Source organism: Sesamum indicum, linkage group LG7 (genome assembly GCF_000512975.1).
Source record: "Sesamum indicum cultivar Zhongzhi No. 13 linkage group LG7, S_indicum_v1.0, whole genome shotgun sequence".
Lineage (NCBI taxonomy): Eukaryota > Viridiplantae > Streptophyta > Magnoliopsida > Lamiales > Pedaliaceae > Sesamum > Sesamum indicum.
In genome coordinates this window covers 4,083,298-4,097,625 of record NC_026151.1, presented here as the reverse complement: position 1 = coordinate 4,097,625, position 14,328 = coordinate 4,083,298, and the positions used below count along the sequence as shown (strand labels likewise).

Below are 14,328 nucleotides of genomic sequence, written 5' to 3'. Positions count from 1 at the left end.
CACATACAGAGTCACTGTCATCTCTCTCCTTCTCTCTCTCCCTCCCACCTGTGTTTTCTCTCTCTGAAAAAAACCCAAATTTCCCCCCAATTCCCAGCATCCTTTATCCAAGCGATTCCTTTTCTGGATTCATCACGGCATGATCTTTCAATCAGGACCAATTTCGTGGCCTAACGCTCCATGATTCAGTTCATTTTTGTGGGGTTTGCGAATTATTCGAAATGCTACAAGTAGAGAGCAATGGCGGGTTTTCTTCACACTCTTCGCAGTTACAGAGCTGCGGGGACAGCAGCGAAGAGGAGCTTTCAGTTCTTCCGCGCCATACGAAAGTTGTGGTGACCGGAAACAACCGCACCAAGTCCGTGCTGGTGGGTCTGCAGGGCGTCGTCAAGAAAGCTGTTGGCCTCGGTGGATGGCACTGGCTGGTACAGTAATTGCACCAAGTTTCAGTCTTTTTCCTCTTTCTTGAAATTGGGATTGGAGTTTCTTTCTTGATGTCATGTATTTCCTTTATGTCTTATACACTGTCTGATTATATTAATCTTTCATGATAAACTTTTATTTTCAGTAATTTGAATGATAAAGTTTAGAGTTCTGCTTGGACAGTTTGAGGGTATGATCAATTGATATTTCGTAGAAGTGATGGGGTTTGGAATTAGTAATATTTGTTGTTTTATATGACTGCATTTCTTTTATTTGCCGCATTCTTTTGCTGAGTTATTCTTTGTCATTTTCTGGGTTTTTTTCTTAATAATTTCCATCTGTTAAATTATTTAGTAATTTCTCTGCATGATTGATCGGTTTTTGAATTTATCCGTGCTTAAATTATTTTATTAAGGGTTGTTGAGACAATCTCGCTATATTCTTTTCCCCTTTCTCTGTCAGTGTATGTTCCTCTTTATGAGTAATAAATAATTCCTGCAGACATATCTGCTTGTAATTTAATCAGAATTTGTGGTTCTACTAGGTGCTAAATGGAAAAGGGATTTTCTGTTTTCCGAATACTTTAGAATAATTCTTTGATTAATTGCAAGCTTCAGTTTAATGCTTTTTTCTTTTATCTGATTTAATGTCAATGTACTCGATATTTATTTTCACGGCTGGCACCTGGATTGAGATCTCTGTCCGTTTATGTGATGTATCCTGCTCCATTTTTGGTGCTGCCTTCTGAAATTTTAAGTTCATGGTGAAGCTTTCTTTTTAGTATTTTAAATTTTATTGGGAAATAATTATTTCTTATGATTGTTTTCAAATTCGGATGCTAATTTCACTTTGAAGTAGTCATTTCTGTGTCTTAGAAGCACGTATTAGTCCGTTCCAACAAATTTGAGTACATTCTTGCTAGTAGGCTTGATAATGTAGTTTGAGCATACACATGGAAAATGTAATTTTTCAACCGAGTTTATTCTCTTGCTGGAAAGATGCTAGCTATGGGGGATCAATGCTCTTGATTCAATAGATCTTAACAGGGAAAGAATGTTCCGAATTTTGATACAAGGTTCACTGAAACACAGGTCCTGACAAATGGGATTGAGGTAAAACTACAGAGGAATGCTTTAAGCGTAATCGAGGCTCCAACTGGGAACGAGGAAAAAGATGACCTTGATTTTGAAAATCCACAGTGGAATAGCTCAGATATGGGTGAGTTTGATTTTATCTTTTATAGTTTGGTATAAATTCGAATTTTCTGCTCTGTTTGATGGTACGAACATTTTGAGTCTTATTTTCTTGGGGGAACCAGCAAAATTTAGTATTATGCTTGATTTAGATTTTAGGGTCACAGGCCAACATTTTTTTCGTACTCAGAATATAATTTTTCCTCATTTTGCTTTTCATGTCTCTTGGATTATTTCAATGTCTCTAACAATGCATTGTAGTAATCTCAATATATGCAAGTACATGGAAAAGGCTGTCCTGTTGTTACATAGGATTCTCTGCATTCATTTCCTATCCTTTTCTTTCCTCTCTTCCCCCCCTTTTTCACAAACTTTGGTACTCATTCCTTTATTCTGTTTCCTTTTGGCCCACCATGTAATTTGATTGTGTTGTACTCCATTTTCTCAGCATCCGATGATACCCAAAAGTCCCATAGATCAAGGCATCGTATGCACAGGTCATTCGGGTCGTCTCACAAGACTCTAAGCCGGTCTCTCTCCTCCGACTCACAGTCCAAAGATTCTGTTTCTACACCAAGAGGGTCCGTGGTAAGAAAGATTTATGTCCTTTATTTTTCTTTTTTTCCTGTATTTCCTTCTAATTCTTAACATGTCGAAAAATGCCGAGTATTTCTATCAGCATTTTTTTTAATAAACCATTCAGGTCATAACTTACCAAATACCCTCTTCTGCAGAAGGTCGACCTTAGCAAACTTGAGATGGCTGCTTTATGGAGATATCTGCGGCACTTTAACCTTGTGAGTGGTTTTACATGACAAAGAAATACATCCCGTTTACCTTATGTTATATCTTCCGTTAATGCTCAATCATCATTACTTAGGTGGATGCTATTCACAACCCCTCCAGAGAGCAAATGATTGACGTCGTCCAAAGGCATTTCATGTCACAGGCACATAACTGTCTATGCTTCTTACATTCTGTTCTTTTTCTTTGCTCCATTCTTGTATTGAAACCGTTGCATTTTGTTCGTTTGTGCAGCAATTGGATGAGCTGCAAGTGATCACTGGTTTTGTGAAGGCTGCCAAGAGGCTGAAGACAGTTTGCAAATGACAGTGGAACGATTGCGTCTGCTCTGCTCTGCTCTGCTCGTTGCTTATGGTTACTGACTCGTTTAACAAATTGTATGCCGAGACATCTGAATGTAAATGTATCCGTGGTGATTATGCCGCTAGTTGCGTAGACGTAGGTGTAGTTAATGTAGATATGTGGAAACTGGTGAACTGACGAAATCGACTCCTAAGCTGACATCTCGGCAACAGCTTTGGTTGAATGTAATTCTCTTTTGAAATGTGTATGACTGATGCTTAAATGATCATTTAACCAACCTGAAATTGTTCGATATATGTATATTTATTTAGATATTCAGATTTTTTTCCCCTTATAATTATATTTAAATTGATGGATTTGAACTTATGAATCTTTAGTAATAAATTCTTTGAATTGTTTTTGTTAATTCTAAATTTAAGAAATGTTAAATCTTTCAATTCTAAATTTGAATTATGTTTTATTGAATGTAAATGAATTTTAAATTCTTATAATATGAAAGTTGTTTAAAAATCTCTTTTTAATTTTTTTCTTTTTTAAATTGAAATCCATCAATCCTTTCAACTTTTAGTACAATGTATAATTTCTTAACTAAACGTACAATTTCTCATACGACACAAGCCAATTTTTAATATAACTAAACGTACAATTTCTCGTAGACAAAAAATTTCACAAACATTCCTTGGAAATGACCCACCAAATTGGGTTTCTCTGAACTATTATTTTCATCAAATCAATGCTTTGAAATTCAAACATCAATCGTAATAAGGTTGCACTAAATGTGTTTTGTCTAATGCAGCAACATGCCCACTACTCACATATCATCAGCCTAACGCGTGATTAACAAGTGAAAAGGGAAAAACGTGAAGAGGAAAAGGTTTTGTTTTAGCAGTGGAATCAAAACACGTTTTAAGTTGTATAAGTGTGTCCCCTATCCCCGCGACATGTTCATATACATGATTTGGTTGCTTTTCTATCTTCTCATGGAGACCACATTAATTTTTGCAATATCATCATATCAACTCTCCGCCACCGCCGCCGGCTTTGATGGCCTCTCGTCCCCTCATCTGTATGTTACCGTTCGATCCCTCAAAATCTACACACACACACACACATATATATATATATATATATAAAACTTCAATTATATAAAGGTATAAATATTATTATTTTTTTGTTTGTGAATTTGGTATTTTAATAACATCTTGAAACTCATATATAACCTATAAATGTTAACTTGAGTTCGAATTTAGGTTGAGTCAAGTAGGTTCGTTAGATCCAGATTTAGGTCTAAACTTTTTAAGATAACTGCAAATTTAATAAGAAAACATCAGAAAAATCCTAGGTATAGTCATTCGATATTAAAATCAATAAATTGTCTAGAAGATAAGTTCGAGAGAGTAAAAAGACAAGGAAAGTCCTACCCTATCTTTGGATTGAGTGTTTGCATATGTATGATCGAGTTGTATATTTACACAAATTATTAATACGATTTTGATCTACTATTGTAATGACACGATACATATTTGGATTTGAGTCTAATCAGATCAATTCAACACGACCAAAGCATAGAATGCCTGGACACATATTGATTTGGAATTATTAATATATCGAATAATATAGTTAATTATATTTAATTTTACAATAAAAACATGTATAGGTTTCATGTCAGATGATTACAAAGGCCCGGCCCAGCAGTCATCCCAATCTGCGTTAACAAAATTGGGCCTACAGAGCAGCCCAAAGAATATGTACAAGAAATGGGCCTAAACAGTCTCTTGTACAAGACGATATCTATACTATTATAAAAGAAAAATTCTATCGTCGTACCAATTTGTGAATATCCAAATTTACTTTTTAATTTATTTTTTCTCTTAAAATAAAATTGAATTAGAATAATAATTTACCCCATAATTCATGTTTTTCTTTCAATGCACTTCTTTAAGCCTTGGATCCCGTCGTTCTTGATCCTGCTTACCACATATTTTTTTTTATATATTCAATAAACCCACCAATATAATTATTTTTTCTCTCTCACTTACTGTTATTTTTTTTTCTCACAGACTTCTTTCTTTTTCCTCAACTCACACTTTGTGTCATTTTACCTGATGCTATATATGTGACCAAAGTACATCATTTAAACACAATTAATGTATATCAATATTTTAGGTAAATTACATTGATACCCCTTGAGTTTAGGATAGTTTACCTAAATACCCTCTAATTTTTATAAAATTATAGTTATATCCCCTGAGGGGCAAAATTATAGCTACACACCCTGAGGGGTGTTAGTGTAATATTTTTCAAGGGTATTTGTGTAAATTTTGTATTTGAATAGGGAGTGTAGCTGTAATTTTGCAAAATAAAGAGTACTTGTATATTTTGGCATAATATCAGAGGGTGTCAATATTATTTATCCTAATATTTTTATCATAATTTTTTTATTTGTTCATGCATTATGTGTGCGTGGACTACTAGTTTATATAAAAGAAAACTCTGTTATCATAATTCATACCAACTTTTAAATATCTAATTTTTTCTCTTTATTATTCTTTTTTTTCATAAAATTTGGTTATAATAGTAATTTAAATATTTTTTAATAAATTTACTAAAATACCCATCAAACTTCATCAACTTTTGGCACTTTTATATTTTGAAAGCCACTAATCCATAATTGATAACCAACTTATCAATAAAAATATTAAATATTTATAATTTTTAAATATTTTTCATAGATTGAGTGTGCCGTGTACCACTAGTGTTAATTAAAAAATTCATTATTGTTCGTGTTTTCGTCTCATCTCATATCAATAAGAAAAATTGTGATAGAATTAATTTGGTTGAGATGAGATTTTATTTTAAAGGAAATTAGAACCAGCTCTCTTGAGGTTTGGTATAACAAATACCCCTTTGTTATTTGAAAAATTATTAATATTTATCTGATTTTTACGATCGTCTAACAATTAACCTTACTGTTAGGTTGTTATTTATTTTTTTATAGTGAACTGATGAAAATGCCCCTGTGAATTATATATAATAATTTTATTTTCTTAAAAATTTTTAAATTTTTGTATGGACTAGGTGGATGGATATCTTCCAACTTTTCAAATTTTTACATGCACATCGTCCAATTTTTTTATAATTTTTAAATTTTTTTAAAAATAAAAAATATAGTACAGGCAAAATTGAGAATTCCTAATCTTCGTTCATGGATTACATAATTTTATCAAACATTATATGATATTTATAATTATACCAAATTTTAAAAAAGGTCGTTGTAATTGACCGTTTATTTTATTTTATGTATGTGATTGGAATAATTGATTTTTGACTTTTACCATTCACAAAGTTACTGCGTGCAAATATCTTGATATTCAGTAATATATAAATAGTTCCTCCTAGTTATTTATTTATTTTGTTAAGTTACTCACTACCAAGAATGGAGAAGATTAGTAAAAAATATCAAATTATAATTTTAGTATTATGATCAATTATATGTATCATCATAAAAAAATATTTGTTATAATAATGAGCTTTATAATTTTAATATGACTATTGGTTTATAAACATGTCACTAGCAAAAATGAGTTCTTGTTGTTTCCGTCTAACAAATACACCTAACACCCTTGATGTTTGTTTCCGTCTAACAAATAAGTCCCTTTCGTTAATCAAAATTCACATAATTTGCTAATATTAATAAAAAAAACTAAATAAAGATTGAAATTTGCCCTCGATTGATTTATTATTGACTTATTGAGATCAAACAATATTTTTTTTCAATAAACTACCCTTAAAATGGTGAAGATATACCTCCTTATATGTATTAACGCATGAAGGTGGTGATTTGATCATGAAAATATTTATTTGACCTATAATAAATCAGTAAACGTTAATCGGAGGTAAGTATAGATTTTTTTTATTTTTTGTTAATACAATAAATTTGATGAATTTAGATTAATAGAGGGACTTATTTGTTAGGCGGAAACAAACATCAGGGTGCTAGATGTAATTTTCAAACCACAGGGAATCTATGTATAATTAAATCAAACCTTAGGGAATCTATGTGTAATTTCTCAATTTAAAAAAAAAGATGATTCCAATATATATATATATATATATATATATACTAATATGAAATAGAAAGACGCCATTCATAATATATCGCAGTTTGTGATACTGTGACACAATTTTTTTTTTTGTTGTGTTGATAATACTTCTGAATTAGTTTTATTTTCTATATTTTATTTATAATATATTTTAAAATATAAAAAAAAATATTTATAATATATACACAGGATGACCTACAGGACGGCTAGTATTATAAAATAAAATGTATGTCAGTTTCAACAGACTCTCTACACCTATTTATAGTTCCGGCTTCTAAATCAATGGGTCGAAGATCAAGTATGGAGCCTCGCCTAATATTGCATAATAACTCAACGTCCTAGCTCTAGTATAAGTAGTTGGTAGGTAATTTTTTTGTAATAATTCGTACGAAATTATTTTAATATAAATCGATTTTGAGCAACAGTAAATATAAAATAATTATTCGACCTGCGTAAATCTTAATTGTACCCTACAACTACTTTGTTTTCATATTTTCTACACATACTTACAAATTGATTTAATTGCATTTTGTATTATATATAATATATGATAAGCTATAATAATAATTTAGAATATAATGTCCAATCTACCACTAAGAACAAAAGAGCAGTCATACCACACGAACCAAAAATTATTGAAGCCAATTAAGTACCCTTTTCTCAACTCTTTTCCTTTGTTCTTGGAAAAGGGGAGTGTTCTATTTTGTAAAGTTGTTACTTTTTTTTTTTTTGGTAAAAAAAAAAGTTGTCATCAATTAGTGTAAAAATAATAAAGTTATATTTAAAAATATCAAATTATTCAAACTCGACTTATGTCTGGTCTAATTAAAGTTCGTTGAGCTCAATTAGAGTTATACTCAGACCAAATTCAAAGTAATTTTTCAAGCTCGATATTAATTTGAACAAACTTGAACAATAATGTGTCCAAATTGACTTGAGTCATTTAAAACGCTAATTGTATTTATGATTACGTTATGATTTCAATCATTAATGACCGAAAGATCAATTACAAGGCAAAATAATATTTTTTGATTCTGCAATTTTAGATCGTTAGCGTTTTTAGTCCGGTAACTTACTTCATTTATACATTTAGTCATTTTTTGACGAATTTAGAATACTTCGCATTTTGGTTCTTTCTTGAAAAATTTAGTCCTTTGTTGACAATTTTGATTCCCTTCATATAGTTATAAATCTCATTTTTTGTCCTACAAGAATAAGTCGTTAGGACCAAAATTGTCAACATAGGATTAAATTTGTCAAAAAAAGACCAAATGAGAGACTAAATTAACAAAAAAAGAGAGACTAAATATATAAATAGACTAATTTATATGACCAAAAATACTAATGACCTAAAGTTATAGGACCAAAAATGTAATTTTGCCCATTTATAAATACAAATATTTATAGTTAGTAATTAATATCATAATAAAAAATTCCTGCCCAGACCTGGTTCGACCAAACAAATCCAATCATAAAGCAAGTATATTTTAAAATGTACACCATTACACTTGCCATGTAATTGGTTTAATCGAGTTGAGTTCGAGTAAAAATTTCCTATTTATAATAAACAAATATACTATTAAAATAGATCAACACCCACAAATTAATGGGATATATATTAGTAGAATAATGAAATTCAAGCTTAAAAATAAAATATTAAATCATGGGGATATCGTGAAAGATGGATGAACAAGAAAACACATAGTGCATGCATGGTCCCGGGGCATGCATGTTGAGATTACGTGCACATTTATGTTAGGAGAGGCGTGGAAGGAGCTTAATTATGTCGACACATCGTTAGCAGAAATAATTGAACATGGATCCTTAAAGAGCACGTCAAATGTTGGACTATACCACGTACATATGTGTGAAGATCAGAATTCATACATTTAGATCCTAATCATTCTTGAATTTCTTAATCTTTACTTAATAAAATATTTTGAAAATGCCTAAGATTTTTAAACGGTCATGATTTTTTATTCGAAAGGAGTTACGGGAATGATCTACCTATCATGTTCGATTATTTACATGCGAAAAATTTGACCCTATTAGTTCGGGTGTTTTTTAGATTTTCTTTTTTTTACTTTTTATAGACTTTAATCATTTTTTTTTTAATATTTTCTATAATTATCGATGGCCTTGATATGTCTTCAGATCATTGTTAGGATGTTAAGCTATTTTTTAGCCGAGTTTCATGAGCTTCTGTAATAGTTCAAAATTTAGCCCGTTTCAAGCGCTTTTTACCTAGATTAAAACTGTTTCTTTCAAATAGCTGCTAACTCTATTAAGTGAATCATTCAACAATAAAATATTTTACCTCCAATTCGAGTTCTCAGAATATTAGAGATATATTCTTCTTTCTTTCTTTATTTTTTATTTCTATTACTTGCGCTCCATCAAGATATGATAAATCATTTAAGTATTATGAATATCGAGTTGACACTAAAAGAAAGTTTACTATTAACTATAATTTTATTGACTATAAATTACAATCATTATAAATAATTATTATTAACTATGGTTAAACTAAAACCGATGCAAAAAGTTAGATCACTCAACAGAAAAATTATTTTTACTATGTATACGAGCCATAGCAAAGGTTTTGTCACGATGTTTATCCATGATAAATATTTTAGCTACACTCACTAAAACAATAATGAACAATTTTACATAATCGTAGTCAATAACTTTCTATTACAATTTATTTTTAGCCATAACAATTCAACATAATTAAATACTAAATTTATGGTTGTCGGAGCATCTTAAAAATCAGTGTGGACTGAGCACGTAGATCCCATGATGCCTTCTAAGACATTCGCCGTATATAATTACATTCTCAATAAATTACCAAATATGTCACATTTTTTAATTGGGAATTTCATATTAAAAACAAAAAAAAAACCTTTTACTACCCCTTTTTCGTGTGGGAGTCAAAAGTTTACAAAGTTGATTCTTCACTATCACTAGTATATAGCTTATTTCACTTGAATCTTGATTTTCCATGCTGGCAAGCAAGTATTTATTTGCACTATTTTCTTTTATATAATAATATTAATATTTTAATAAACAAAGTAACTGAACAGTATATCAATTAATTACACAAAAAAATGAAATAAATATTCATACATTTAATAATATTTCAACTCATAATATCAAACTTATTTATAAAATTTCAACCTTAACCTCTACATTAAGATATTGAAATGCACTAAAACCAATTGGAACAACACAAATTAAAGTGGACAAATCCTAAGTGGTCAAGTCATAGACCAGACACAAAACAAGAAAGACCCACAAATTTGTTGCGTGGAATGGATGTGTTGTCAGCCCATGATTAGTGTCTTAATAATTAATTGTTAGTTAATTAGTACTTAGGATATACTATTAAAAGCGTGTTTTTCTTTTGGTCAAAGATTCATTTCTTGATCCCAAGTTGTAGGGTTTTGACAAATTTACAACATTAATTGAGACATTTGATCCTATTATCTCTTACATTTAATGATCGATTTCAAATGTAACAAAAATTGGATGTTCCTTTCTTAATCTGAGTTTAGAATTGTGTCGTGTTTTGGTTGGGGGTTGGGCCTCCAACCTTTTTCTTAGTCGAATACTTGTAGGTTTATGCATTAATTACTCATATATATGGTAAATATGAAGGACATACATGTAATTTCTCATTAAAAAATTGAGTTATAAGGCAAAGTAAATAATAAAAAAAATTCATAATTATATAAAATTTGAAAAAAACTGATTTCATCAGCTGAAGTTTTAGAGATTGACATACCTCTATTCCATTGGGAAGAGGCATCTTTATTCTTAAGAATTACTGTGTACATGCAATGGAAGTAGGATAGGAAATATGATTCATGAATATATTTTTTTCTAGAAATATGTGAGCATCAATTCTTTTTAGTTCACAATTGTAGCTTTCCAATGATTCTGCCCCTCGTGGATTAAGAACAATGTCAACTCCAGTGTATTAATATTGAGGTTTTAAGAATAAATTTGAGGTTATGTGTTTTAAATAATTGTATTAAATATATGGATATTCATCTTATTTTATATGAGATTATTGTATGTTAATTAATTATCTTAATACAATATATATTCTATAAATTAATAACTTTTCTAAAATAATAATTTTTTCGATCCTAATTTCGGCTCAATGTCTAAATTAATAAGATAATAATTTTTCGAAAGACCCTTATATAAATTTATGGTCCCTTCAATATTATAAATTATTAATTCTATAAAATTACAAATATAACTAGAGCAACTTAGTAAAATATGACTTTATTGTTGTTTGCTTCTTTTTAAAATTTAAATCTTAATGTATTTCATCTATAACTTTTCTTCCTGCATCCAAAAGCTCCGGTGTTACGTTTCCACATTGCAATAAAAAATTTCGAACAGTTGTTACTGTTATGAGTGCTTCCTTCTGCGTACAGTACAATGAACTTTGATTCTTTTTTTTAGGGGCATGTATTATACTTAATTAGTCACATCATATATGATCATTCGATCAGTCAATACAATGTATATACTTTATTCATGAAAAATAATATAAGTTCGTCGATTCGAAAAAAATCTCTTTAAATTAATAAATTATTAATTTATCGATTAATTATTTTTTAAATTATTAAAATTATATGATTATGATATTATTAATTTATAGAAATTTTAGGGTATATTGACATAGTTATCGAATCAGTATATTGATCTTTAGTCTTGGCATTGAGGAATATTATGATGGATGAAGGAATTAGAATCAGTTTCCTTGTGAGGATAGCTCTACTTTTATTTTGTGATATATGTGTTATTTTATTTAATTTTTTTATTAGAATGGGAGTAAGGTGGGGAACTTAAATTTGAACTCAAAATCTTGTCATTGGTTGAGTAAAATGATATCAATTCAATCAATTATATAATAAATATATATTTATCAATATTTTTATGAATATTATAAAAAAAAAGAGTTATTTGTTATATTGTTTAGTCTTAAATTTTGCATGAACAGAAATTAAATACATAATATCTTAATAATTGATATAGTTACAACTCCCAGTCGTTGTTGAATTACAAATACTCCCCTCAAATGAAAAAATAATTATGTAGCTCCAATACGATGGGTGGAAATTACTACTTTACTGTTGTTGATATTTTTTTAATAAAGTTTGAGAAAATATAAAAAATTCTAAGGATGAGTAAGGTAAATAATTTATAAAAGATCGTTGTTAGACGAGCATTAAAATAAAAAAATATTTTTAAAAATAATTAAAAATTATTTATAATTATATTAAATCTCAGAGAAGACGAGTGTAATATATTCTTGTATATGTACGTATGTGTGTATGTGTGAGAGGGGCTTTCATAAGTTTAGCAAGAGGGCTTACGTATTATAGTTTCAAAAAAAGAAAAATGAAAAACAATAGTCCCAAAAAGAAGGGATTTTAGTGATGGTAATGAAAACAAATATAATATAAATTATTTATCCTAAAATTACATATATATCTTGTATCAATGAAAATTTTAATATCTATTAAAATTATATTTTATAATTTCCTCGTCGAGTTATATTTTTATTAGATTCTTTTATTTCATAAATTGTATATATATGCAAACATGCTAAAAGTACACACATTTATATTATAAGAGATAGGTGGCAAATTACAAATATTTATTCATTATTTAAAAAATTACAAATACCTTATATGATTAAAAGCCGTCTGACATACATCCCTACAACAGGAAATTTGTTAGACGAACATTAATTTTATAAAAGTATTTATAATTTTTTAAATAATAAAAAAATATTTATAATTATAACAAATATCAAGAGAGTCTATTATAATTTACCCGATACAGGGACAAACTATAAAATATACTAAAATTCAAAAGCCTTGCAAAGACACATCATTTAATGTTGTCATACATATACACCAACAATCTTTTTCGTGTAGGATTAAAATGTCTTTTGCATATATAGTAACTTTGCTAATTGAAAGTTCGCATGACGTTTGTTTGTGCTTAAATTACCTATTTCTTAAAGCTAGTGAATTAGCACCTAAGTTATATCAAATATATATGTATATCTATCCACTAATTAAAAAAAAAATAAAGAAAAAGTACCTAATCGTCATAATATCATTAAAATTTCACTGTAAATTCCACTTGCCATGAATTTTGCAATGAACCCGTGTCCGTTGCAATGGAAATTGGTGTAATATACGTAACGGATTTTGTGGTCGTGGCAAGAATTTTCTGATCATTGCAAATGACCGTTCGTAAGAACTGTGACTTTTTGTGAGGACTTTATGACGAACATATATATAAAAAAAGTTAGACAAAGAGAAAAAAAATCAGATGCCACCTACTATTTTTTTAATCTAAATTTCTATATTAAAAAATAATTTATTGGGTCAAAAAATATATTCAATATATACGCCAGGAAAATATATATGTCATACTATAGGACATGATCTGTGTCGAGGGATTGTGGTGTTCAAGATGATGTTGGGCAAATGTTCACTAATATGCACACGAACTAATTGCTAATCCTAGTGATTAGTTATTAATTATAATCTTATTCTGAAATACAAAAATGAGGAATATCCATTAAGCAAATTATGAGCAGATAATTAGGACATATGTGGTGGGAACTAGGACAAGAACATGACTCCTAAGGCAATATCAAGATTTTTTGGATGTCCATCACGACCACATTCAAAAAGATTTGTCACACAATGGACACCATCATCTTCTCCACTTACATCAATTACTCATTCTATTTTATTTCATGACGTTATTAATTAGCCATTAGGATTGCACTATCTTTTAACTTTTTACCATTTTCTATAATTATATCTGCAAACTTTTGAGGTTGTTGGAGTGGGATTTTTCTTGTTTTCTTACACTCGGATGATCACTTCTGTCACAATTATCATCATTAATTTTCTTTAGAAGGTAACTACATTATTATACTAAAATTTTCAACCACTACTCAGACAAATTTTGTTAATTTTCATACTTTTTTATAATTTTTATTTGGACCTAATATTTTATCACGTTATTTATGTTAACGTACTTGTGATTTGATCGATTTCATACTTTCTTGAATTAGTCCAAAAATTTGTTGGTTTTAAGACCGAGACCTAGTTCAAGACTCTTACGTTTTAAATGCCTGCAAATTTTATTGTGAAATTCATTAATTAAAAATAAATTATATTTCTCGAATACCAATTTCTCTGAATTGCTTTAAAGTCATCCCGACTTATTGATATTTATTATAAAAATAAAATTAATAAGTAATAGTCACATAAGCATTCCGATTTAAATAAATAAAAGTAGGTAAATAAAGAAATGCATAAGATGGGAAAAGTCATAAAGATAGAAAGGATGGGAATTAAACAAAATTTGTTAAATAAAGATGGTGCAAATCAGAGTAGGAGGTTCCGGTCCACCAATTATGCTGCCAAATTTCAATTTTTAATTTTAATTTGCAT

The 14,328-nt window shown here is 29.1% G+C and overlaps 1 protein-coding gene across 1 annotated transcript; it reads left to right on the top strand.

The window, feature by feature from the left end:
• Positions 1–3,037, top strand: LOC105166179. Its single transcript, XM_011085433.2, has 6 exons — positions 1–425; positions 1,515–1,641; positions 2,065–2,204; positions 2,351–2,413; positions 2,497–2,565; positions 2,655–3,037. The coding sequence occupies exons 1-6, from the start codon at positions 222–224 to the stop codon at positions 2,724–2,726; spliced, it is 675 nt and encodes a 224-aa protein (XP_011083735.1). The 5' UTR covers positions 1–221; the 3' UTR covers positions 2,727–3,037.